At 41.8% G+C, this 27,972-nt stretch overlaps 2 protein-coding genes across 2 annotated transcripts in view; one reads left to right on the top strand and one right to left on the bottom strand.

Moving 5' to 3' along the window:
• EIF2AK4 (eukaryotic translation initiation factor 2 alpha kinase 4) overlaps positions 1-21,655 on the top strand; it is a 96,182-nt gene extending 74,527 nt beyond the window's left edge. The window contains exons 30-39 of the mRNA XM_081113194.1: positions 383-490; positions 1,088-1,216; positions 2,917-3,003; positions 9,992-10,104; positions 15,209-15,267; positions 16,246-16,343; positions 18,099-18,167; positions 18,669-18,713; positions 20,349-20,467; positions 21,462-21,655. Of these exons, the coding sequence (XP_080969320.1) occupies positions 383-490; positions 1,088-1,216; positions 2,917-3,003; positions 9,992-10,104; positions 15,209-15,267; positions 16,246-16,343; positions 18,099-18,167; positions 18,669-18,713; positions 20,349-20,467; positions 21,462-21,519 (885 nt within the window). The 3' untranslated portion in view covers positions 21,520-21,655. The remainder of the gene's footprint in view (positions 1-382; positions 491-1,087; positions 1,217-2,916; positions 3,004-9,991; positions 10,105-15,208; positions 15,268-16,245; positions 16,344-18,098; positions 18,168-18,668; positions 18,714-20,348; positions 20,468-21,461) is intronic.
• A 720-nt stretch (positions 21,656-22,375) lies between these two features.
• On the bottom strand, positions 22,376-26,250 carry SRP14 (signal recognition particle 14). The gene is made up of 5 exons (XM_081107207.1): positions 26,115-26,250; positions 25,906-25,978; positions 25,327-25,439; positions 23,270-23,302; positions 22,376-22,766 (listed from the first exon to the last, which is right to left on the bottom strand). The coding sequence occupies exons 1-5, from the start codon at positions 26,136-26,138 to the stop codon at positions 22,677-22,679; spliced, it is 333 nt and encodes a 110-aa protein (XP_080963333.1). The 5' UTR covers positions 26,139-26,250; the 3' UTR covers positions 22,376-22,676.
• Positions 26,251-27,972: the final 1,722 nt, after the last annotated feature.

The following is a 27,972-nucleotide window of genomic DNA, read 5'->3' as shown; positions in this document are numbered from 1 at the left end:
TATTTCACCATGTAATCAAAATTTTTTAAATTGTTAATGAGCCATTTTACTTCTTTTGTATTCTGAATCTTTGCAGCCAGTGTGTATTTTACATATAGCACATGTCAGTTCATATTAGCCTTATTTCAAGTGCTCAAGCCACATATGGGTAGTGACTGCCCTATTGAACAGTACAGTTATAGATGTAACATTTACTTAAATTTGCATGTGGGCTTGCTTCTGTCTCTTACACACACACACACACACACACACACACGCGTGCCTTTTTGTTGAACGCTTTGATGATAAGTTTCTGGGAGTGCGTGGACTCTAATCATTGCTTTGCCCATAATTGCAATTTCTTCTCTCTTTCGTAACCAGAACTGTGTGTCTTTCTCTGCAGATTCCCCAGTTTAGAGGACCACAGGCTCTGGGGCCAGTTCCCACTGCCATTGGGGTCAGCATAGCAATAGACAAGATATCTGCTGCTGTCCTCAACATGGAAGAACCTGTAAGTACCGGCTTTGCCTTCCAGTGTGCCTTGAGTCATCTTTCATTTCGTAGTCATTTACATGGAGCTCAGATGTGCCAGTGATAGATTTGGGTTTGGTAGATTATCTTTGCCATGATAGACAAACCAAAAACTTGGTGTTGAGTCCTTGCCTTTCAGTCCTTAGCCTCTCACCGGGGAACCTCAACAATCCATCCTTCCTTTCCTAGCCTCACTCTTCATCTGTAATGAGCTCTGTGGGTATGAGGTGTTATTGTTGTTAACAACTCATATCAAAACCCCTTGTTCAGAAATCCTGCTGTACTCTGCAGAGCTAAAAATGGTTCTTTTTCCTTTGTGTTTCAAGCAAGATTAATTTTCCTAGAGGGTAGTTTTGAAATAATATCTATCCTAAAAGACAAGCATTAAAGTTTTTTTTACTGTGCTATTTACTTATATTACTATGTAATTTTGAAGTAAAGGCTTCCGCACATATGTTGCTGTACAAGATTTCAAAATGCCTGCCTTCATATGAGTGCTGCTTCCCTCCTGGTGCTGGTCCGCCTACCTGCCTGTAGTCTGCCTCTTCTAAATGTCATCACTCTGTTTCTGATCCAGGTTTCAATAAGCTCTTGTGACCTCCTGGTCGTAAGTGTTGGCCAGATGTCCATGTCCAGGGCCATCAACATAACCCAGAAACTCTGGACGGCGGGAATCACAGCAGAAATCATGTATGACTGGTCACAGGTAATGAGGCACAGTGAATGGAATGCAAACAGTCATGGCTTCCATGGGAAATCATCCTCTACCACTTTGGGTTCTCAAACTCTATCTCTGAGGTTACAGTTGCTTCCTGTATTAGTTTCTGGTTGCAGCAGTAATAAATCACCACAAACTTGGTGGCTAAAAACAACACAAGTTTATTAGCTTACATTTCTGGAATTCAGAAGTCTGAACAGTATTAACTGGACTCAACACAAGGTGTTGATAGGGTTATTACTTCTGAAGGCTTTGCGGAGAGAGTCCTTTTCCAGCTCTTAGAGGATGCCTGCATTCTTTGGCTCATGGCCCGATCCTCCATCTTCAAACATGGCAGAGTAGCATCTCCTTTCCTCTCTGACCTATACTTCTGTCCTTACATTCTCTAACTCTGACCTCCCTGTCTCCTTCTTATAAGGACTCTTGTGATTACTTTGGGCCCACCCAGATAATCTAGGATAATCTCCCTATCTCAAGATCCTTAATGTTAGCAAATCTGCAAAGTCCCTTGTGCTATATAAGGTAATATATTCACAGGTCCTGGGGATTAAGAGGTGGATGGACACCTTTACAATCCATTATCCACCGTACGACACTTCCCAAGGGCATTCTGTGTTTAGTGTGTTTGTAGCTTTGTATCCTCAGACCTCCCATAGCTGACTGAATACTTGCCTACCCTTTAGAATGTGGGGCCTTTAGACAACTAACTTCTTACTGCCATGAGCAGATCACAGAGGGGTTGTACCCCTAGGTGATCATCCAAGTTGTACACGTTTACCCACACTCAAGGTGCCCCAGAGCCTGAAGAGACGCCTGGGGAAACAGAGCCCCCACCCGCCCTCCTGCTCCTTTCACATCACCTGCCCAGTCATTTATGAAACTGCTGTTGTCCATTTTTGTGTTATATAAAAATTCATGTCAGAAGTAGGCTGAGCAATAATTTTTTTTATTGATTTCAGAGAAGAAGGGAGAGAGAAACATCAATGATGAGAGAGAATCATTGATCAGCTGCCTCCTGCACGCCCCACACTGGGGATCGAGCCCGTAACCCAGGCATGTGTCCTGCCAGGAATTGAACCATGACCTCCTGGTTCATAGGTCAACACTCAACCACTGAGCCATTGCCGGCCAGGTGCAATAATTTTGTTGTTGTTCAGGTGCGATAATTTTTAGTCATTTTCCAGAGCAGTATTTCTTTCATTTGTTAACTTGTTTTATAAATTGTTAGAGAAGTGCTCTGTCTTAACAGTAAAATATAAGCCCAGTAATGTGACTTCAATCCTGCAATGTGACATCCCCCTGCAGGCTTCTCTCCTCTGATGTTCTTTGTTTTATGATTCAATTCTGCTTTAAGCTCTCCACTATTTCTTTTGTTGTCTTCGCTTTCCTCAAAGGCCTTTTCTGTATGTGTGTGTTATAATTTCTGGCACTTTCCCTCAAGATTTGAAGCGTCTGAAAACCTCTTACTGTGTCCTGACCACACTGATTGCCCATGGACCCTTAGAACAATAGTGAAAGTAATGAAAAGAGGTCTTATTCCTCCCTTGAATTCTGCTTAATATTTATAACCCCTGAGTCAGCATGTTCACTTTGAGAATACAATTGAACACAGTGTTTTCATTCTGTTTAATTCCTTGAAGCAGCTCCCGGTGCTCTCTGTTATTTCATACACTGTTTATTGGTTTCAGTCCCAAGAGGAACTACAGGAGTACTGCCGACATCATGAAATCACCTATGTGGCCCTTGTGTCAGATAAAGAAGGAAGCCATGTCAAGGTAAAGACCAGAGAAAATCTTTCACGATTCAGTAGATTTCCAAAACTCTGTAAACTGTGGAACACCCAACTTCCCACCTGCCTGTGGGTGGAAATCCATTATTTTGTTCTCCCTCTGAATTGCTGGACTCATTATTGGAGAGAATCATCATAATAAAAGGCTAGAGGCATCACGACTGAAATGACCAAACGACTGGTCACCATGAGGTGCATGGAGCACCTCTGGGGACCTCTCCCTACCCCCATCCTCCACCCCATCCCCAGGGACGCTGGCAGCATAGGCAGAGCAACGTGGGGTGCTGGCAGCATCCACGGAGCGTGCGAGGCATCGTGGGGTGGCGGACATGGCCCTGACTGCAGGCTAGGCTTAGGGGACCCTACACATGCAGGATTTAATCGTGCACGGGGCCTGTAGTATAAAATAAGAAAGAGAGAGACTGAGCTTAAAAAAAAATGGTGGCTGTAGTTTTTCCTAATTTTCTTCCCTCATTTTCTTTTTCCATCCAAGAAAATAGTAATAATTAGAGGTGATACTGCTGACTGGCATATTCTCTGGCTACTTACTAACCAGTTTTACTGTATTGCATGTAACTAAAAATGCTCAAACTGAAACAACCTCATAACCTTTATTTCTGTTTTTAAAGGAAAAAAAATCGAAATCAACATTTTTCTCCTTGTTTTTCTCTTATAATGTCTTTGTCTGGTTTTAATATGACAGTAATATTGGCTTCATAAAATGAACTGGACAGTGTTCTCTCCCTTTGTGTTTTCTGGAAGATTTGTTTAGAATTAGTATTATTTAATCCTCATTTATTTGGTGAAGTTCACCAATAAAGCCACATGGGCTTAGATATAGAGCTATTCAGGTTGCCTCTTTCTTCATGAGTTTTGGTAGTTTGTATCTTTCCTAGAATGTTTCCATTTCATCTAAGTTTCCAAATATTCCCTATTCTTTCACTGTCTGTAGGATCTGTAGTGACACCCTCTTTCATTCCCGACATTGGTAATTTATGTCTCCAATCTTTTTTTTCTTGATCAGCCTGACCAGAGGTTTATCAATTTTGTCTTTTCAGAGAACCAGCTTTTGATGTCTGCATTTTCTCTATTTGTTATCTGTTTTCTGTTTTATTAATTTCTATTCTTTTTTTTTAACCTGCTAAGTTTAGATTTAGTTTATTTTTCTAGTTTCTTCTACAGAACTTTACATCAGGGTTTGACAGACTACAACCTACATACAGGCCAAATCCAGCCCACAGCCTATTTTTGCATGGCCTGTGGGCCACAAACCCTTTTCATGTTCTTTGTTTAAAAAGAAAAAGTGTGTGACAAAGAGTGTGTGACCTGCAAAGTTTTAAATGTTTACTATCTAGCCCTTTACAGGAAAAAAAAAAAAATGCTGTCCACCTGGTATAAATTTCACTCTACATACTGCATTAGTTGCATACCATTTATTTAGTACTTTTTATTTTCACTTAGTTCAGAATATTTCTAATTTCCTTGATGATTTCTTCTTTTATCCATAAGTTATTTAGAAGTATGTGTTTAAATTTCCAAATATTTGGGTATTTTCCAGATATATTCCTTTAACCATTTTTAGTTTAATTCCTTTGTGACCAGAAATCATATTCTGTGTGATTTCATAATATAATGGTCTGTTATTGTAAATGTTTCATGTACACTTGAAAAGAAGGTGTATTCTACATTGTTAGGAGGAGTGTTTCATAAACATCAATTTGTGCATATTAGTTGATACCATTGCTTAAATCTTCTATATCTTTCCTAACTTACTTGTCTGTTTGTTCTATCAGTTACTGAGGAGCATTGATCTCCAGCTATAATTGTAGGTTTATCTATTTCTCCTTTTAGTTCTATCATTTTTGCTTCGTGTATTTTGAAACTCTGTTATTTGGTGAATACACATTTAGGATTTTATATCTTCTTGATGAATTGACCTCTTTATAATTATGAAATGTTCTTTATCCCTGGTAATATTTCTTATTCTGAAATCTTTTGTTTAGTATTTGCATGGCTTATCATTCTCCTTCTATTTGTGTCTTTATATTTAAAGTAGGTTCTTTACTAGAAACAGTCACTAGTTGAGTTTTGCTTTTTTATCCAGCCTTTTAGAAATTGGTGTGGTTAGACCACTTATATGTCATGCAATTATTAAAATGATTGAATTTAAAACTACCATTTTACCATCTCTTCTTTTTCCATTTTGTTCTGTTTTCATATCCTCTTTTAAATTATTTTTTATTCCATTTTATCTCTACTATTGGTTTACTGGCTATAATTCTTTGTTTTTGATGGGATTTTTTAGTGACTTCTCTTGAGTTTATAGTACACATCTCTAACTTATCACATTGTACTTTTAAAAAATATCATGCACCTTCACATATATTACAACAGAATAATATTACAACAGAATATCTCCATTTCCTCTCCCATTTTATGTGCTATTGTTACCTAATGCTTTTTTCTACTTACGTTATAAATCCCATTGTTAATATTTTGGTTTTAACTAGTTATCTTTTAAAGTGGTTTTTAAATAAGGGGGAAATATCCTTTATATTTACTCACATATTTACCATTTCTGGAACTGTTTATTCCTTTGTATTAAGCCAGATATCATTCTGATTTAATTTTCCTTCTGCCTGAAGAATTTCCTTTAATATTTCTGGTTAGTGAAGGTCTGCTGGCAATGAATTCTCTCAGCTGTTATTGGCCTGAAAAAGTCCTCATTTCACTTTCATTTCTTTTTCTTGTTTTAAGTCATCACCAGAGGACGCGTTTTTGAGAGAGAGAGAGAGAAACATTGATCGGTTGTCTCCTGTTTGCTCTGCCACTGAGTTTGTGCCCTGACTAGAATCAAACCCGCAACCTTTTGTTATGTGGGGATATGCTCCAGCCAGCTGAGTCACCTGGCCAGGGCTCACTTTCATTTCTTAAAGTTATTTTTGCTGGTATAGAATTCAAGATTCATAATTTTTCTTTTTCTACTTTGAAGGCGTGTTTTATTCTCTCCTAACCTGGTTTAAAATGTTTGCTTTGATCCTCTGAATATAATGTGTCCTTTTTTTCCTGTCAGCTTTTAAGATTTTTTTTGTCATTGGCTTTCTGCGATTTGAATATGATGTGCTGCCCTGTGGTATTCTTTGTTTCACAGGGCTTCTTTGACCTGTAGATGTATAGTACTTATCAAATTTGGAAATATTTTAGACATTATTTCTTCAAATTTTTTTTATTTTTTTTAACTTTATTTTTATTGTTGACACTATTACAGATAGATAGAACGACCACAACCATATTAACAAACCAAAAACCTGTGCACAGAAACAAGATGAAAAAATATATCAAGATGTTAACCACTATTTCTTCAAATTTTTTGTCCCTTTCCCTCCTTTACTTCTGGGACTCTGATTATAGTATATTAATTATTGATATTGCCCCACAGCTCAGACTCTTTTTTGTTTTATTGTGTGTCTCCCTCCCCCCCCCCTTTATTTTGAATGAGTCCCTGATCTTTTCTGCAATCTCGAATCTACTTTTAATCCCATACAGTGCATTTCTTATTTCAGATATTATATTTTTTTTCATCTGTACAAGTTACATTGTGTTTTTTTTAATGTCTTCCATTTCTCTCATTGTGGTTCTTATTTGGTTTATATTCTTTATAAGATTTTAAATGGGTGTTTTAAGGTACTTGTATACTAACTCCATCATCTCTGTCATTTCTGGGGCTATTTCTATGTATTAATGTTTCACCTGGTTATGAGTCATATTTTTTAGCACTTTGCATTCCTAATAATTTTTATTGGTTGTTGGACATTATGAATTTTACATTTTTGGGTGCTGGGTTTTCTTATGCTCCCGTAAGCTCTGTTGGCCTTTGTTCTGGAATATAGTTAGGATCTTTGGATTCTATTTGATCCTCTCCAGGCTTGATTTTAAGCTTTATTAGGGCAGGTTCAGGGCAACTTTTAGTCTTGGCGTAATTTAGTCCCTAGCAGTGCCCTTCGGAGGATTCTGCCTCATGCCCTATGTATTATGAGATCTCTCTACTCTGGTAAGGACAAGAACTATTCCCAGTCCTGTGATTCCAGAAATTATTATGCCTACTTATTTCTGGTGGTTGTTTCTTCAGCTGTGGATGGCTTCCTGTCACCCATGCCAGGTCAGTACCTCTGCCAAAGATGTGAGTGGAATCTTCTGCAGAGCTTCAGAAATATTCCTCTGTGAGTGTGTGGCTCTCTCGTCTTTGGTCGTCTGCCCCACAATTTGTAGCCAACTTGGCCTGCCTAAACTTCAACTCAGCAAGACTCCTACTCTCTGTTTAGGTACCCCTCCCCGGCACTGCAGTCTGCAAACTTCTTCAACACAATAACCTGGGCCCCTTGTAGGATAATAGCCTCCACTGCTTATTGTCCAATGTCTGAGAACCATTGTTTATGTTTCATCTGGTTTTCTAGTTTAAGGCAGGAGGGCAATTCTTATAGTAGTTAATCCTTCATGGACAGATTTGGAAGTCCCCACTGGCAGTCTGGTTGTTAGTCACAAAACTATCAGTTACCCTACATTCCACTGATCAGGCCTCATCTAGGGCAGTGACTGCTCCTGCAGTATTACCAGGAGATGACTGTCCTCTGCTGATAATTCCAGTGTCATAACACACTGCTGTTATGGTTAGCACATTTTAGAAACTTGACTAAGAATCTGCTTCCCAATAGGTACAATCACTGGTCCTAGTTCTACCCTCTGGAGTAGTTAAGGTAACAAATCTAATTTTTCCTGCTTCTCTCAGCTACCTTCAAATAAATTTTAGGAGTCAGTTGCCATGCCACTTTAACTGTCCTCTGTTCTGGTGTAAACATTCCAGTTACTGAAGCCATTCCTCATCACATGGTTTCCAGATCCTTGACCCTCTTAACCTCCTCTAGACATACTTCACTGTGTCACTGTCTGTCTTTAAATGTGATACTAAAATTTTAGAGTGCTCTAAGCATGTTCTGATTAAAAGGAAAGGGTCTAGCCAAAACCGATTTGGCTCAGTGGATAGAGCGTCGGCCTGCAGACTGAAGGGTCTCAGGTTCGATTCTGGTCAAGGGCATGTACCTGGGTTGCGGGCACCTCCCCAGTGGGAGGTGTGCAGGAGGCAGCTGATCGATGTTTCTCTCTCATCGATGTTTCTAACTCTCTGTTCCTCTCCTTCTTCTCTGTAAAAAATCAATAAAATATATTAAAAAAAAAAAAAAAAGGAAAGGGTCTGTTACCTCCCTCCATCCAGATACCATATTTCTCCTAATACAGCCTACAAGTGAATGCTTAGCAACCATATGGTTCCTTTGGCTCATACTGAATTTATCATCAACTAAACCCATTAGGCTTTTCACAGTTATTACCAGGTCTGGCTGGCCTTCCACAATGAGGCTTTAAATTCAGGACTTCATATTTATCTCCATTAAATATGATTTTGTTCATTTCAACATTGTTCCAGTATCTCCAGCTCTTTTCAGTCTTGATTCTGCCTCTATTAATGATGGATCGATAGCATCACCTTCATATATGAAGGGCAAGCCATCACTTCATTCAGCAAATGCATTTTAAGCATTCATTGTGGGAGGGGTTACATTGAGGCCCATGAAGAGTACGGGACATTAAGCCACAAGCCCTACTGTCAAGGATCCTGTAATCTAATAGGAAACATAAGACATTTGTGCATGATTATGACCTAGAAAATGCTCAACGCCATGAAGTTCTTACAGAGAAAGTTCTCTGAGGGTTCATCAGCCTAGTAGATTATTTCAGAGGTAGCAAGGACGTCTACAGGGTGGAGGTGGCATTTATACTGGAACCTCAAGGATGGGCAGGATATAGGTATGTGCTGAAAGGGACTTTTAAGCAGAAGGAATAGCAAAGGTAATGGTAGTTCTTTCCGTAGATTGTCCGAAAGATAGAGTCAGGCCAGCAGAGAACTATTCTGGTATTACTCTCAATAGTCTGTTTTGGATTATAAAGAAGGGGACTTCAGCCCTAGCTTTTTTGGCTCAGTGGATAGAGCATCAGCCTGTGGACTGGAGGGTCCCGGGTATGATTCCAGTCAAGGGCACATGCTCGGGTTGTGGGCTTAATCCCCAGTAGGGGGCGTGCAGAAGGCAGCCGATAAGTGATATCTCTCATCATTGATGTTTCTATCTCTATCTCCGTCTCCCTTCCTCTCTGAAATCAATAAAAATATATTTTAAAAAAAGAAGAAGAAGAAGAAGAAGGGGACTTCAGCAGGAGAGAGTGGTTCTAGCTAGATCATGGAGAGCCAAAAAAATGTGGACTGTATTTAGCTACTAATAGGGAGCCAGTGTATGTTTTTAACAGAAGGGGACTACAGAATTGTATATGAAAAAAATTAACCTGCAGGGATGTGTAGTATGGAAAGGAGCAAGGGAAAGTTGAAGACAGGGATAGCAATGGGAAGAATATCGGGCTATCCCCAAGCCAAGGCTGAGTGCTGGCCATACAAGTGGAGATGAAAGGACAGGCGCCATAAAAGTAGGATGACAGGACTTGGGTTTGAAAAGGAGAGGGAGGAGTTGTAGAAACCTTGGTGACTGACCAGAGGATGTTTAAGAAGAAGAATATATGAAAGAAAGAAATTAAGTAGGAGTAGGCTTGTCTTGGCCTTTTTTTAAAAAAAAAAAAAATTCTATCATCTATGATAAACTATTCTAGTCTAGACTTGGGTTTCTCAACAGCCACACTTTGACTTCTTGGGCCAGATCCTTGTGAGGCTGCTGTCTTGTGCATTGTAGGCTGTTTAGCAGCATGCCTAGCCTCTACCTGCTCAGTGCCCCCACAGTTGTCACAACCAGAAGTGTCTCTGAACAAATGTCCTGTGGGGAGCAAAACTGCCCCTAAACTGTCGCCTTGTCTTACTATAGAACTCTGATTTAGCCTTTTGGCTTCTGAAATGATGGGTCTGTTTCACTCTTTTTAAGGTTAAGTCTTTTGAGAAGGAAAGGCAAACAGAGAAACGTGTGCTGGAGTCTGATCTTGTGGACCATGTTATGCAGAAACTGAGGACTAAAGTGAATGATGAAAGGACTGTCAGGTAACTGTAATAAACAAAAGCCCAGCAAATCAGCTGGGACTATCTCTATAAAACATAGGCACATTTACTTTAAAAATCAATTTGATCCTTTTTGGAAATAAAGATAGGTCTGGATAACTTTCAGTGAATCTTTCTATTGTTCTGAATAACTCAGCAGTTTAATTATATGACCCCCTGTGTAAGACTAGTTGTTTCTTACTTTCAACATTTTTCTCTGGAACATGTCCAAGAATATTTTATCATTTTGGAAGGGCTAAGCTGCCAAACTCTGTCTGCCATTATCTTACTTGGTCTGTTAATCAGTGAATTTTGATAGTGTTTTGTCTAATATGTTCTGTGAAGAGATCTCATATACTCAGGATGGGAATCTAAATTGGTGCAACTGTCTGGATAGGAATTTAATGAAGTAAGTTTTAAAAGCCTTAAGACTGGCTAGTGACGTCAGAGGAATGGCAGCATAAGGGTGTTTCTTTTCCTCTCCCCCTGACATTTCAACAAGTTAACCATCTTTTCAACAAATAAGTCCCTGTTCAACACAGATGCACAGCTGAGACCTGCACACTGAAACACCTGAAGGTGGGCGTCTGGGGAAACAGGGCAGCGAGAAGGCAGGAAAGCGTGGACGGCCCGCATATGCAGCCCTGCAGCTCAGCTGGGAGCTCACAGCCTGGCCTGGAGAGGGGAGAAAGCCAGTGGTAGTAGGCACTTCCTTGGGCCTGGAGGAACAGAGGGATGGGGGGGCGGGGAGGGGCAGGGGGAGCAGCAAGCCGCCTTTGAGTCACAAGCATGAGCAACGAGAAAGAACAGTGGCTGAGTCAGCAGACGCCCAGACAGAACATGGCGCTCTGCCATGCGGCTCCCCACTGCTGGGCCGGGCGGCGGTGTTTCAAACAAAGAAAGGAAACCACAGAGCCTTGCTGCTGCTTCGCTCCCAAAACTCGCCTCCTGCTGCCCTTGAAGTTGACTCCAGGAGCATATTATCTGTAAACCAAGAGCTGTTGCAATAGGTTTGCTGTTTCCCTCTGTGACTGAACCCCAGGAAGGGTGCTTGGGGTGGGACCCTGCAGAGGTCAGGGGTCACCATTACTGTGAGGGCATAACCAACCCCACCCCCAAGCAGCATGGAGGTACTGACCTATGGAAGCCAAGGAGGCTCAAATCTGGTAAAAATCTTTCGATTCAGCGCCATCTACCGTAGCATAGTAGAAAGACCTCTTCAGAGATATATCTCTGAAAACAAAGAGCAGCAAATACCATGAAGAACCACAGTAATGACGACCAGAAAGAAAACAAAAAAATTCCCAGAAAGCAGGGTGGAACACATGGAATTAGGTGATATAAATGACAGAGACTTCAAGACTACAGTTCTGAAAATACTCAACAAGATGCGAGAAAGTACTGACAAGCAATTCAGTGCACTCAGAAAACAAATCAATGAACAAAAGGAGTATTTCTCCAAGGAAATTGAAACTTTAAAGAAGAATATATCAGAAATACTGGAAATGAAGCAGGCAATTTAGGGAGATTAAGAGTGAACTGTTGAGCATAGAAAACAGAACCAACCAGTTAAAGAAAAGAACTAGTGATATCAAAGATAGGAATCAAGTGGGAAGAAGAGAGAGACCTGAGAATAAAGAAAAATGAAAGAGCGCTACGAGACTCCCTGACTCAGTCAGAAAAAGTAATATCAGAATCACAGGCATAGTGGAGGAGGAAGAGAGGGAACATGGAATGGAGAGTCAATTAAAACAAATAGTGAATGAGAACTTCCCAAGTCTATGGAAAGAACTAGATCCTTGAGTCCAAGAAGCAAACAGAACACCTAGTTACTCCAATCCAGGAGGCCCTCTCCAAGGCACTCGGTGATAAAGCTGTCAAAAATTAATGACAGCCAGCACCGGTTTGGCTCAGTGGATAGAGCGTCGGCCTGCGGACTGAGGGGTCCCAGGTTCGATTCCGGTCAAGGGCATGTACCTTGGTTGCGGGCACATCCCCAGTAGGGGGCGTGCAGGAGGCAGCTGATCGATGTTTCTCTTTCTCATCGATGTTTCTAACTCTCTATCCCTGTCCCTTCCTCTCTGTAAAAAATCAATAAAAATATATTTAAAAAAAAAATTAATGACAAAAAATTCTCAAAGCATCCAGGGAAAAAAAGGAAGTGACCTACAGAGGAAAACCCATTAGTATTTCATCTGACTTCTCAGCAGAAACTCTACAAGCCAGAAGAGAGTGGAGCTAAATATTCAAACATCTGAAAGAGAAATTACCACCCACGAATAATATATCCAGCAAAATTATCCTTTAGATATGAAGGGAAAATAAAGACATTTCCATACATATAGAAGCTGAGGGATTTTATCACACAAAAAAACCTCCATTGCAGGAAATACTCAACGGAGTTATTCTACCTGAAACAAAGAACATGTCACAACACTACGAGTAAGATCCCCCAAAACTTACAGCATAAACAGGGATAACTTGTGACAACAAAAACATACAAGAGGAAGGGGGAAAGGACTGAACTGGCAAAGGAAGATGAAGATCAGATATATTAAAAATATCCTGTATTCATGGATTGGAAGAATCAACATAGTTAAAATGACCATATTACCCAAAGCAATATACAAATTTAATGCAATCCCCTTCAAAATCCCAGTGCCAATTTTTAAAGAAATAAGACAAGAAATCATCAGATTTGTATAAAACCACAAAAGACCCTGAATGGCCAAAGCAAGTAAAGATAGTCTCTTCAATAAATGGTGCTGGGAAAAATGGCAAGCCACATGCAAACGAATAAAACTGGATTACAGTTTGTCCCCATGTGCAAAAATTAATTCAAAATGGATGGAAGACCTAAACATCAGACCTGAAACAATAAGTTACATAGAAAAAATATAGGTACCAAACTTATGGACCTGGGTCATAGAGAACATTTTATGAACTTGACTCCAAAGGTAAGGGAAGTAAAGACAAAAATAAATGAATGGGACTATATCAAACTAAAAAGCTTCTGCACTGCAAAAGAAACTGGCAACAAAACAAACAGGCAGCCAACCAGATGGGAGATGATATTTGCAAATTGTAGCTCCAACAGAGGTTTAATTTAAAAATATATATAAAGAACTCAGCACCAAAAAAACAAACAATCCAATCAAAAAGTGGGCAGAGAACCTGAAAATACACCTCTCTCAAGAAGACATACAAACAGCCAATGTGAAAAGATATTCAACCTCACTGGAAATTAGGGAAATGCAAATCAAAACTATAGTGAGATACCACCCTGTCAGAGTGGCCATTATCAACAAGACAAGCAATAACAAGTGTTGGAGAGGTTTTGGAAAAAAGGGAGCCCTCATTCACTGCTGGTGGGAATGCAGACTGGTACAACCACTATGGAAAGCAGTCTGGCAATTCCTCAAAAAATTAAGAATAGAGCTACCATATGACCCACCAATTTCACTCCTGGGTATATGCCCGAAAAACTCAAAATCATGTATTCAAAAAAATATATGCACCCTTATGTTCACTGCGGCATTATTCATGGTGCACAAGACATGGAAACAACCAAAGTGTCCTGCGGTAGAGGACTGGATAAAGAGGATGTGGTACATATGCACATGTGATACTGCTCAGCCATGAGAAAGAAGGGAATAGCACCATTTGCAACAACATGGATGGACCTTGAGAACATGATGCTAAGTGAATAAGTCAGTCAGAAAAGGCTAAGAACCATGTGATTTCACTTATATGTGGGATATAAAACTGAAACTCATGAACACAAACAGCATGTGGTGGTTGCCAGAGGGAAGGGAGTTGACTTTGGGTGGTGGGCACATGGTGCAATATAGAGCTCTTGTAACACAGAAACCCACACCTGAGTGGTGGGTTGTGGGTGACAGTGATGGGTGACAGTTTATGTTGACCAATGTCACCCCAATAAATTTAATTTAAAAATTAAATGCTACTGGTATCTAGTAGAGACCAGGGACGCCACTGAACATTCTACAGTGCACAGGACCTACCACCCACCCCCAACAAAGAATTATGTGGCTCAAAATGTTAATAGTGTCAAGACTGAGAAATCCTGGGTAATATAAAATAAATGTTTTTGTCCTGGCCAGTTTGGCTCAGTGGATAGAGTGTCGGCCTGCGGACTGAAGGGTCCCAGGTTCAATTCTGGTCAAGGGCACATGCCTGTGTTGCAGGCTCAATCCCCAATAGGGGGCTTGCAGGAGGCAGCCGATCAATCTCTCATCATTGATGTTTTTCTCTCTCCCTCTCCCTTCCTCTCTGAAATCAATAAAAATATATAAAAAATAAAAATAAATGTTTTGCTCTCTTCTCCCTCCCTGACTCTGCCCCCTCCCATCTGCACCTAGCTTCCATAAATTCATCATTAGGCTTTTTCCGAGGGAATATGTTTTTGAAGTCACCAGGTATTAAGGGCTGCAGATCCAAATCAAAGACAGAGATTTAGAAGAGAAAACAAAAAGTCAACTAATTAATAGTGAGTACATGAATACTATTAAGACAATCGGCCAAATGGGATTTAGCTTTAGCAGGAAAGGTTTAAAATCTTTCCTCCCAAATAATTATTTCCCAAGATAGAATGCTATTGTCTCTCAAAGGCTAGAAAGTCTTTGAAAGAATATCCATTCACAGCTTTTGAAAGAATCTCCTTATTTACTAAATGTTCTGTGGGTGACAGCCAAGGTTGCTGCCATAATGAAGGAGGGACCTGCCTGTGCTAATGTTTCCTTGTATTGTGAGGGGAACGGAAAGAACACCCATTACATTTCATTGAAATTAGCTTCTTATATTGAGCCAGGATTTCAAACAGCTGAATAGATCAGAATGTTATCTTTAGGCATTTGTTAATTTGAAATGACATCCTTTATAATTTTTACCTGCTCTTGACTAAAAGCATAATTAAGTGCAAATTAGTTGTTTTTGTTTTTCCTTCACTAATAACCAATACTTATGAAATATTTTTATATTGAATTTAAAAAATGATTCACTCTAAGTATAGCTCACTGTAAGTAATCTGTGTTGCCTTTGGCTTATTGACTCTTTTCTATTTTTTTTTTTTTTTGGTTGTTTTTAGAGAAGCTTCTGATAATCTCGCAGTACAAAATCTGAAGGGGTCATTTTCTAATGCTTCAGGTATAATTACTAATTACAATCTAAACATAATAATGCTTTTATGTGTGTGTGTGTTTTCTGTAAGCACTATGTGGCTAACTCCTTGTTGCATCAAGTATATATATTTTTAAGTAAGTTATATATGTAATTAATTGTACCAAATAGAATTTATCCCTATGCTTTGAAACTCACATCTTAGAAAATAACAAGATAATTTCTGGTGATTAATGGGCATTTGGTGACTTCTGATCCTGGTATTCTTTGTCTTAGTATCTTATTTTTATAAGTGGTTTAATCTTTCTTCATCTTAGTTTATAGTATAGATTTATTAAATGTGGATACTTTTCCTGGAAATTTTCCCCATGCACAGGATTAAAGAAAAGTATTTTGAAATCCCTTGGGGAAAGATTATATATATATATATATATATATATATATATATATATATATATTTTTTTTTTTTTTTTTTTCCTTCATGAAAGCCAAGCAGGAACAGTGGTGATAGTTATGCCTTTAGTTTCATCACATCTATCTTACTGAAAAATAAGTGTCCTAATTAAGTCCACAAGAAGACATATTTGGCTTTTAACAGAATTGGATCTTTTTGGTTCATTTCTGTTAGCATTGGCTCTCTGTCACCATCAGATTTCAAATACTTTGAGAGATTTAAGGACTGTTAGTCACAGAGATAATGTTTTGTTTTTTTCATGGGTACATGAGGTTTGGGTGACTCATATCGCCTCCCTTTGTTTTTGTCACTCCCACGCCCACCTGAGAGAAGGCTGTTGGTTTTGACGGAAGCATCCAGACTGCTGGGTGTTGAGGTTCTGGGTTCTCCCTGAGCAATTGCGGGCAGTTGCAGAGACAGAAAACAAGGCCCAGACATCATCTAGCCCCACTGAGTCACCCCAGAGGGATTCTATTAGTATTCTCCGTCCTCTCGGTGTTAGAGAACATAGGACCAGAGAAGGCCTGATTCTGAGGCTCTCTCTGTTTCAGGTCTGTTTGAAGTCCATGGAGCAGCCGTTGTCCCCACTGTGACTGTGATAGCCCCAGAGAAGCTGTCAGCCAGCACGAAGCGGCGATATGAGACTCAGGTGCGTTAGTGTCCAAGGCTGTCTAAGGTGAGCTACAAAGGAAGGAAACAGGAAAGGAGAATAAGAGAGTGTTCTGGAAATATTTTCCTTCCCACTTCCCTAACTTGGTGGCTTCTGAAAGTTGCATCAACAGTCATCTCTCTGGCACCAAGATTTTGCCACATCCGTCCTCCAAAGAGGCGTCAGTGTGGACTGTGGGCCCCTAGAAGCAGCTGTCAGAATTATTGGATCTACACAAAAGCTTTCTCATCTGGCTCTAATGGCAGATGGAGTTGGGGGGGGGGGGGCAGGGCGGGTTTGTGTTGTTGTTTTTTTAAATATATTTTTATTTATTTCAGAGAGGAAAGGAGATAGAAACATCAATGATGAGAGATAATCATTGATTGGCTGCCTAAATGGAGTTTGTTTTTGCTTTAAATAACAAAGCAGAAGAGATCTATCCCAAGACTTGAGGCAAAAATATCTTTTTCTTTTTCTTTTCTTTTTTTTAATATATTTTATTGATTTTTTACAGAGAGGCAGGGAGAGAGACAGAGAGTTAGAAACATCGATGAGAGAGAATCATCGATCAGCTGCCTCCTGCACATCTTCCACTGGGGATATGCCCGCAACCCAGGCACATGCCCTCGACCGGAATCGAACCCGGGACCTCTCAGTCCGCAGGCCAACGCTCCATCCACTGAGCCAAACCGGTCTCGGCGAGGCAAAAATATCTTTACATATATTTTGGTATCTATTATCTGCCTGATTCTGTGCTAAGTGTCATGTAAAATAAAAGACATAGGACATGGCCCCACTCCTCAAAGAGTTTGTAACCTTAGAAGCATATGCATTTTATGCGTGGAGAACAATACATGTGAATAAGTAACAGAATGCTGAATTAAATATCTATAATAATAAAAGCATAATATGCTAATTAGACCGGACGTCCTTCCAGAGGAAGTCAGGGCTGCAGCCTGTGATCAAGGCAGCCGCCATGGCTACGAGGGAGGGATCCAGGCAGCCACCACAGCTGCAAAGGCCTACTCCTGCACGAATTTTGTGCATCGGGCCTCTAGTATTTAATACGAGTGTTAGAGTGTATTACAGACACACGGGAGAGACAGAGGTCAGTGTTTGCTTCAGAGATGGTCCCTGAGGGATTGAAAGGGGCAAGGAGAACAGGTTAGGGTTTTCCAATTGGGAGGGACGGAAGGAAAGGCGGCATGGACAGTGCTAATGAGCACGGTCAGGACGCTGGCCTCAATTGGGAAGAAGTGAGTATTGGAGAGCAGTCATTTTTTAGAAATGTAATTATTAGATTGAAATACAGAAGATCAGGTTACCTCATTTTTGTAAGCTCTCCTGGCTATTTCTCAGGATGTTGGGTGGAAACTAATTTTTCACATCTTTCTACCGTATTTCAGTTTCATGTTCTTGTTGCTACCACCTTCCCCTTTTTCCAAATTTAGCTTAATACTGAAATCTCCCTGCTTCCACATGAGTTTCACCACACTGAGCTTTTTACTAGGTGTCATCTCAAAATTATAAAGAAATAAGCAACTTAGGTGGGTTTATTAAACAAATTATAGATAGGCTACAAAATCTCATTTCCCGATATCATAATGGGATACACATACATCTTTCTGAGGCGGATTAAGTGCAAATTCTAGGCCTAGGTTTGGCACCTGTGATTGTTTCCTGGAATAGGACATAGAATGGCAAGAAAGATGGCTTGGTTTGACAGGTTCTGAATTCTGACATGTTTTCTTTTAGGTACAAACCCGACTTCAGACCTCCCTTGCCAACTTACATCAGAAAAGCAGTGAAATTGAAATTTTGGCTGTAAGTTGCTTTCTTTAACCTTTTGAGGATGGCGTCTGTCCACACTGTCGAAGTAGTTTCCTCAGAGGTCAGGCTTTTTTGCTCGGTGTCAGCAGTATTGGCGTACAAGCCTGTTATCACTGATGTGAATCTCGTGTAATCTAAACAACTGGGGAGAACAATTGAAGGTTTTGTGTTTGTTTCTCCTACTTCCTTCCTCTGAAGTGAAAATGGAAATCATTTTTCTAAATGTTTCAGGCCTTTGCCTCACTAAGCCTACACTGAGTGAGGGTAGCAATGTCAAACCTCTGGAGTGCGTGCAGTGTGTGGGACTAGGCGTATCCTTTCACCAGGGCTGAGGCTTGCGTGCGTGGTGCATTAAGTCTGCTCTATAGCACAATAGCATCCCGGACTCTGCCAGCCGCTTCATGTTGCTCCGTCCACAGTGGCACCGTCATCACACGTCAGTATGTGCTGCCAGGGGTTCTCTGACAGATGATGTACATTTTTGTGTATTGACAGGTGGATCTACCCAAAGAAACAATCTTACAGTGTTTATCATTAGAGGTAAGCAAAACGAGCTCTTCTGCATTGTGGTTTTTAAAATCCCAAAGCTTTGCCAAAAACAGAAACAAAAACAAAACCACTGAAAATGGTATTTTCTTAGTGATGTTAGGTATTTTTTGTCAGTTCCAGGAATTTGGAAACTTGTTCCTTTATGTGACATATATATTACTAAATCAGATTTTAAAAGAATCAAGCTTTTCTGGTGACTTTCTTTTAAATTTCAGAGATTATTTAACAAATAACTAGTGCTTTTATTGAGTGTCAGGCTCTGGCAGGCCTTGTCCTAAGCATTTTACAAATCTTAAACTCATTTAATCATAACAAACCCAAGAGAGAGGTACTATTGTTATCACCATTTTATAGGGAACAGAAGTAAAGAGGTTAAATATCTTACTCAAGGTCACCCAACTAGTAAGTAGTAGAGCCAGTATTTGAACCTAGGTAAAGTAGTGGAGTCAATGTTCTTAACCACTGCTAGTATACATGTCATACCTTCATTCCAACTAGGGAAGCTCATTTATAGAACTAGAAGTGTATGGAAGATCTTTTTGTAAAAATTTAATTTAGGTACTTTTTTATGTGTCTCCCCACACACACACTAGTACGTACCCTAATTATCAAATAACCAAATAACTTGTTAAATTTTGAATAGTTAAACCTTTGCTATTAAGAATACTTAACTGCCTAAACCAGTTTGGCTCAGTGGATAGAGCGTCGGCCTGCAGACTGAAAGGTCCCAGGTTCAATTCCGGTCAAGGGCATGTACCTGGGTTGCGGGCACATCCCCAGTAGGAGATGTGCAGGAGGCAGCTGATCGATGTTTCTCTCTCATCGATGTTTCTAACTCTCTCTCTCCCTTCCTCTCTGTAAAAAATCAATAAAAATATATTTTAAAAAAAGAAAAGAATGCTTAACTATAATCATAGGTATAGGTGATTTTTGCAACATCATATCAAAGAATACTTTGTCTAGCCCTAACCGGTTTGGCTCAGTAGATAGAGCGTCAGCCTGTGGACTCAAGGGTCCCAGGTTCGATTCCAGCCAAGGGCATGTACCTTGGTTGCAGGCACATACCCAGTAGGGAGTGTGCAGGAGGCAACTGATCAATGTTTCTAACTCTATCCCTCTTCCTTCCTCTCTGTAAAAAATCAATACAATATATTTTTTTTAAAAAAAGAATACTTTGTCTATCCAGATTAAATCAGATGAAAAATGAACTTTGCCCCAAAACTAATGCTTCCTACTGTATTTCCTGTTGTTGTATTCTAAGTAAGCATATACCACTACACTGGCAGTGTATTATCTTATGGTCCATTCAGATGGATGCACATCAGTGGTGGTATGTCCATATTACAAAAAATAGACAGTAGGCAGAAATAACTGGTCTAAAGTCAGATCAGCACACACGGTGCTGCTGTATTGTTAACCAGACCTAATAAGGTGATCTGCTGTAAAGAAAACTGATGCTTCCAGGAGGAACCCCAGCAGTTTGCCCAGCAGTTCCAGTATTGCCCTATAATGATTTCTTCAGTATAACCAAAGGGGGGAATGGCATTGGACTTTCATTAGTGACCCAGAAAAATGCCACTTAATAAACCCTAGTACCTGTTGTTAAGTCTCACTTATGTTTTCTAGTGGGATGCTGATGAACAGGCATTTAACACAACTGTGAAGCAGCTGCTGTCACGCCTGCCAAAGCAAAGATACCTGAAAGTAGTCTGTGATGAAATTTATAACATCAAAGTAGGAAAAAAGTAAGTTATCACTTAGGCACCGCAGATTTCAAAATGGGTTAAAACTCGAGGAGGGGTTAAGTGACATAGTTTATTGTCTAGAGGTTTGATGGCTGATAAGCTGTTATTGTTAGAACTGCAACTCAGGACTGAACCACAGTCATGATCTTGTCAACCACAAAACCGAGGTCTCAGAAGTAACTATCCCAATTATAAATTTTAATCACCCAGGTAACTCCTAGAACTATCTATATATATATAAAAGCCTAAACAACCTTTACGACAAAACGACCAGAATGGCTGGTTGATGGGTTGCTGTGATGCGCACTGACCACTTGCAGATGCTCAACGCAGGAACTGCTCCCTGGTGGTCAGTGCGCTCCCACAGCGGGAACACTGCTCAGCCAGAAGCCCGGCTCACAGCTGGTGAGCCTCTCCTGCTCACGGCGGCAATACCGAGCAGCAGCAGCAGTGGTGGCAGTGGTGGCAGTAGGTGCAGCAGGGCCTAGGTGAGCTGCGCCCGACCCCAGCTGGGGCTTCTCCCCAGCCACCTGCTGCTTCAACACTGCTGCATCCCCCGAGGGGTCCCAGATTTCCAGAGGGTGCAGGCCAGGCTGAGGGACCCCACCCATGCACAAATCTGTGCACAGGGCCTCTAGTGTTTAAATAGAAAAACAGCTGTGACTACTTTGCTTTATGTCCTCATGTCAGAAGCCAGCTGTTCACATTCTCTTCCATTTAAAAGGCAATGACAAAGTCTGTGAAGCGAATGGTGGTCTCCTTGTGTAGGACCTTATACTGCAGACCCTTACCAGTCACAGCTTTTGTAAAACTTGTGCAATGTTTTAGTGCCTAGCCTTAGCTTTTGTAAAACTTGTGCAATGTTTTAGTGCCTAGCCTTCCATCTTGTTTTTAATTGAACAAAACTCCTACAGTTAGGTGCTCTAAAAATAAATTTTTACTAAGCCTGTTCTCTATCCATTATTCTGATCCTACTTTTTCCCTTCTTTTGCAGGGTGTCCGTGCTATTCCTGTATAGCTACAGAGATGACTACTACAGAATCTTATTTTAATCCTAGAGAACAGTCATTACATTGTTCAGACAGGAACTGTAAAATGTTGTACATTCATTGTAATTTTAAATTAACTTTACATTCTAAGAAGCTGTCACGCAAAGTGGAGCTTTATAAGTTTTTCATTTGTAATATATATATATATAAATTTATCTTTTGCAATATAATAAATGCTTTCATATATTTCCTTTTTAATTGCAAATCTATTGACATGAAAGGTTTTGTGGAGCTAGAAGACAGGAAAACGGCCTTGTTCTTCCCTTAGCTCTAATGACTAACTCATGAAAATGTCCAAACTGAAGGGCATAAAGAGGTCAAATATCATTAACTTGTAATCTTTAGTCTTAATTTTGTAATATGCTTATCCTAAGGTGATTAAGCAAACTCTAATTTGACTATAAGAATTCATTCAAATTTGCTAAAGGAACTATGATAAAATTATATAGCCTGGCTGTGGCTGGTGTTGCATAATGGTTAGCATCCACCTATGCACCAAAGGATCTTGGGTTTCATACCCAGTCAAGAGCATATGCCAGGTTGTGAGCTCCATCCCTCGTAGGGGGCATGCAGGAGGCAGTCAATCCATGTTGCACTCTCTTCGATGGTTCTCTCCCTTTCCCTTCCTCTCTCTGAAAAATCAATAAACTATTCTTAAAAAAAAAAAAAAAAATTTATATAGCCAGTTGGGAAGAATACCCATGAGCTAACAACTTTTAATAAAATTTTCAGGTTTCAATACCAATAACCTAGAAAATAGGGCTAAAGGCTATTCATAATCACATCATCCCAGAATCAGTCCTTACTGCCAGGAATTATTAATATGGGGAGAGAAACAGAATAAATAAGAGATAGTCAGTGCTGATAAATAGACAGGTTTAATGATGCATTGTTCTTCACACAGATGCCTACAGATTCTATAACTAAAATCCAGGAATACACAAGTAGGCAACACAGACCAATTAGCCAGATCTAAAATAAACTGGCTTCTTATAACTACCCTGTAAACATCACAGCTCTTCTTCCGTCCAAACGAACATAATCTCACATGAAAACAGTTAATGTCGGGGAACCAGAAACCTAGTTTTGTGGCCAAAAGTAAAAACCGAAGGAAAACAGCAATGTGGTGGTGAGGTGGTGAAAGCGGGGAATCCGGGCCGTCACTGAGCTGCCTTGCTCTTCTTACTCTTGCTCTTCTTGTCCCTCTTCTTCAGCCCGTCCATGTTTGCTCTCAGTAGGTTTGAATAAGCCTGAAAGACACGGAGCACGACCTTAGCGGGAAGGGTTACAAATGGGTGGGGCAGCTGCCCTGTTCCCTTAATGGCTTTAGTGTGGCCAAATCAGAACGTCTACCTGATAAAGCAAATAATGCCATGCGACACTTGTACCTGAAGGAAAGTGGTGTAAGAGGAAAACACTCACATTTTAGCAGCTTCTGCAATGCTCATCCACTGTGAGTTGCACTTCTTTTTTTTTTTAAGCAAAAACAGATAAATATAGGCAACTTCTTGTTCAACTTTACTATAGGCAGAGCATATCTGAAGCCTAAGATGACAAAATCTAGCTTATAAAAACTTAAAAGGAAGACAGTATCAGTGTTGAAAGTAAAATTCATAGCCTGGCAGCTCTTAATCATAAACTACCGGTAACATATCATAGGAGAGCAGTGAACCTAAATATCAGTGCTCACCCAGTGTTCAATGTTACGCTGACTTGCCCTGAGAAAGGGACATAGGTAACAGCAGAAACTCACCATCTGAAACTTATTCACTTCTTTGGAGCTCACCTGGAAAAGAGGAGGGGAAAATGGTCACCCCTGGTATCCATACAGTAATCCCCTGCCTCACCCTAGATAAGAACTCAAAAGCCTCATGAAGACAGCATCCTAAACGCTAAAATATTCCTTCTCAATCTCAGAGGACATGATACACTAAAGGCTATTTTCCTAATTCACTCTCCTCTGCCTGGGAAGCAGCAAAGTTTGTGCTTTTTTCCACGTGAGACTTGTGCCAAGATGGGAAAGAGGCAGAATTATGTTCCTAAAGAAGCTGTGCTTCTCACCTCTATTGAAATCTCTTACACAGATGGCATCGACTTTTCTCCCTGGGTGCTGAGATGTCAAAGGACTAAGTACTACTCTTTTCTGCAGGATACATTTAAACTACTCCCCATCTTATTTTAAACCTATCTTCCTTTAATTCAGGCCTATTTAAGCAAAATGCAAGCTACCACAAGAAATCCTACCTCTAAAAATTCTTTGGGTTTTCTTATTTTTTGATACCCAACTTTATTTTTTAAAACCCCATAGCTTTACTGTAAATGTCCTCGAAATAACTGGTAAAGGGAGGCAACAACTAATTATGATCTTCAGGCTCATGAATATCCTGTACTGATGTGACTGGAAAGGGAGGCTAGTCTGGTTCTGCCCCAGCAGAATAAAGTACAGGCATATCTCAAACATTGCGAGTTTGGTTCCAGACCACCACAGCAAAGCGATTATCACAACAAAGCAAGTCACAGCCTTTTTGCTGGTGGAGGGCCTTGCCTTAATTTGTAATAAATGCAACAACTGGCAGCATAATAAAGCAATGCGTAATAAAAGCGGTGTGTCTGTATTCATTCAGAACCCAGGGAGTCTCTTGGTACTTGAGAATATAAATTTAGTCCAGAGCGCTACTGTTCCCTTTCTAGCCATATTCAGCCTCCACCTTGAAAGGGAACACTAGTGCTCTGGACTAAATTTATACTCTCTCAAGTACCAAGTCTACATATAGCTACATGCTTACTATGTGAACCACAAAGAAAAGGAATAATTAGCTTAAAAGCATCATCTGGTGAGAAGAAGTTGGTCATGGAAAGCCCAGCACAGTAAGCTAAGGGCGTAAGAAATCATATATTCACTGCTCCTTACAATGCTACTATGAGTAAGGACCAATATGCTAATTTTATTTCTACAAAACTTTCAGCAGAACAAGTGTTTGACTCCACCTTCATTTTAATTTTGCTCTTGAGTTTTCTATTACAAAGGTAATAAACGAATGCCCTGATCGCACCCTGGCCAGGTGGCTCATTTGGTTGGAGTGTCATCCTATACACCAAAAGGTTATGGGTTTGATTCCCAGCAAGGGCACATACCTAGGCTGCAGGTTTGATCCCCAGTCGGGACACGAATGGGAGGTAACGGATCGATGTTTCTCTCTCCCTCTCTCAAATCAATAAAAACGTATCGTCGGGTGAGGATTTTTAAAAAGAGGAAAAAAAAATGCAGATCCCAAAACAGCTGGGGAGCTACATAATAACTACCCTTCATTTAAAACAAAAACAGGCCCTGGACGGTGTAGCTCGGTCGGGCAATGTCTAGTGCACAGGCTCATCCCGAGTAGGGGTTGTGCTGGAGGCAGCCTTTCGATGTTGCGTTCTCCCTCCAATGTTTCTCTCTTCTCCCTTCCTCTGTAAAAATCAATAGACTATTCTTTAAAAGATAAAATAGCCCCAGCCGGTTTGGCTCAGTGGATACAGCATCGGCCTGCGGACTGAGGGGGCCTGGGTTCGATTCCGGTCAAGGGCACATGCCCAGGTTTCAGTCCCGATCCCCAAAAGGGGGCGTACAGGACCCAGACGATCAATGAGTCTCTCTCATCATTGATGTTTCTCTCTCTCTCTCCCTCTCCCTTGCTCTCTGAAATCAATGAAAAATAAATGTTTCCTTTAAAAATAAAATAAAAACAAAACCTGGTTCAGATATGCCACCTGCTCGGTTAAGTTTAAGTCCTTAAACTCCAAAACTGCAGTGTTAGGCACCGGACTCACCACTGTGCTAATCTTCTTTTTCCCATCAGTGGCTCTTAACAGACACTTGTTGTCTGAGGGCTCGAAGCCCTCCACGGAGCCCTTCCTCGGAATGGGTTTAGTTCGGCCATCGTCTGCAAGGAAAACGCAGCTGGTGACCACAGCCACAGGGGTGCGAGGCCGGCGGAGAGCGAACAGGCGGGGGAGGAACAGAGCGGGCCCCCTCCACCCGCACTGCTCCAGCTGCCGGCCACCGGACCCGCCACCAGCTCAGGTTTGGCCCACACCTGGACAACGACTTGCTATCTCCACTCTCCGCGGCGGGGTTGGGGACCCCGACAAGGCGAAGAGCCATGGCGGCGGGCCCCGCTGTAACCGGGACCGGCTTCTGCTGCTAAGCGCTGCGGGCGCGCCCGCCACAGCCCCTGATAGTCGTTGGTCCCCCTGCCCTGAAGGTGCCCAGTACGCGGAGGAGGGGGGAAGGGAAGGCGGGAATGCGTCGGGGGCTGACTCGGGTTCCCCGACACCGGGCACCCGGGCTGGGCACGCGGCCTCCCCGCCCCCTCCCGCCCCGACCCGGCCGCGGGGCTGGCTGCTTACATTTCTTGAGGGTGATGAACACGCTGCCCGACAGCCGGCACTTCTGGAAGAGCCTGGTCAGCTCCGTCAGGAACTGCAACACAACACACCAGGCCCCGTCGGGCAGCCGCAGGTCCCGCCGCGTCACGCCGCACTCCCACCCGCCCCAGGCGACGGCGGCCCGAGCTAAGCCCGACGGCACCCTCCCCGGCGGTCCGGCCCCCACTCACCTGCTCACTCTCCAGCAGAACCATCCCGGCTCCGCCGCCCCACTCAGGCCACAGAAGACCCAAGCAATCGGGGCCGGAAGTTCCTGCCAGGCTGGGTGGGGACTTCCGCTTTTCGATGGCAACTCTATCCCACCAATCCCTGCCTCCGCCCTCTCCCCGCCCTTGCTGCCCGCGCCTGCGCTCTGGGACGCCCCGCCAGCCCCCGCCCAGCCCCCGCCTTTGGGCCGCTGGGATTTCACTGGCGAGAAGTCCTCTCTCCCCGGTTAGAGCCGAGGGAGGACCTACGGTTTCTACCTAACAGGGCCGTGCCTCGGTTTCCCCATCCTTACCATAAGGCAGTGGTTCTCAACCTCCCTAATGCCGCGACCCTTAATACAGTTCCTCATGTTGTGGTGACCCCCAACCATAAAATTATTTTCGTTGCTACTTCATAACTGTAATTTTGCTACTGTTATGAATCGGAATGTCAATATCTGATATGCAGGATGTATTTTCATTGTTACAAACTGAACATAATTAAAGCATAGTGATTAATCACAAAAACAGTATGTAATTATATATGTGTTTTCCGATGGTCTTAGGCGACCCCTGTGAAAGGGTCGTTCGGCGGCCCACAGGTTGAGAACCGCTGCCATCAGGATAATAATAGTGTCCACTTCACTGGTTGTGACGAATAAGTGAATTTCTATTAAACACCTAGAACAGTGCCTGGCACAGAGAAAGTTCTGGATAAATGTTGGCTGTTACTGTTATTTTCATTATCATTATTATTCTAAATTGCCATGGCAGGTCTCTGAACACCCCCTCTTCTCCGACCAGGCCGGGTGGCCCTAAAGGACCTCTAGCAAGAAGGACTGGAACCCGGCCTTGGTTTTACCTCTGGGTTCGATCAAGAGACCCGCGTCGGAGGCCCTGCGATGCCAGGAGCCAACCTGAGCCCTAGACCCTTGGCTTGAAGTCAGCACTCCACGTGCGGTGGGTTTTCGCTGAGCCTCCCAGGCCTGTGCTCGGCACTGCTGCAGGAGTTGGGGATACAACAGAACAAGACAAGCTACATCCCCCGCTTCCTGGAGCTTGGATTAAAAGAGTAGTGAAGAAACACACAATAAAACAAGTAAGAGGTGCAGCTTCAGATAATGGTAAGCGCTGCGGACACAAGTCAACAGGGTGATACAGCCGAGAATCAGAGGGCACTCCTTAGGTTGGTTGGGTCAGGGGAATCCCCGGGAACCAAGGGGAATGGGGACAGAGCGTCTCAGACAACGGGCATTGGGTAGGACAAAGTCCCCACGGGGAGGCAGGTCGCCCTGTTTCCACAGGCTGGGGTGGGGTGGGAATGGAGAGGGCATTCGGAAGGAGAGTGAAGGAGTGTGGAGAGCTTGGAGAGGTAGTCGTGTAGGGCCTATGGCCATGGTAAGTTTGGATTTTGTTCCAGATACAAAGAGAAGTTTCTTGTTAAGCTTTAAACAGGATAGTGACCATCTAACTTACATTTTTAAAAGATCTCCCTTTCTGTGGTGTGGAGAATGTTCGCAGAGAGACAAGGCAGGAAACAGGGAGTCCTACTAGAGCAGTGGTTCTCAACCTTGGCTGCACATTAGAATCGCCTGGGAATCTTTTTAAAAATCCTGATTTCTGGGCCTCATCCTCCGGAAATTCTGTTTCTTTGTTACTAATGTTGTGGTCCCACCCCATAACAAACAGAATTTCTGGAGGATGAGGCCCAGAAATCAGGATTTTAAAAAGATTCACAGATGATTCTAATGTGCAGCCAAGGTTGAGAACCACTGCACTAGAGGACTGTATTAGTTTCCTTTACCACAAACTTAGATGCTTAAAACAACATGAATTCCTTTTT

This window comes from Myotis nattereri (assembly GCF_964212035.1).
Source record: "Myotis nattereri genome assembly, chromosome: 1".
Classification (NCBI taxonomy): Eukaryota; Metazoa; Chordata; class Mammalia; order Chiroptera; family Vespertilionidae; genus Myotis; species Myotis nattereri.
This window is presented reverse-complemented; position numbering and strand designations above follow the sequence as displayed.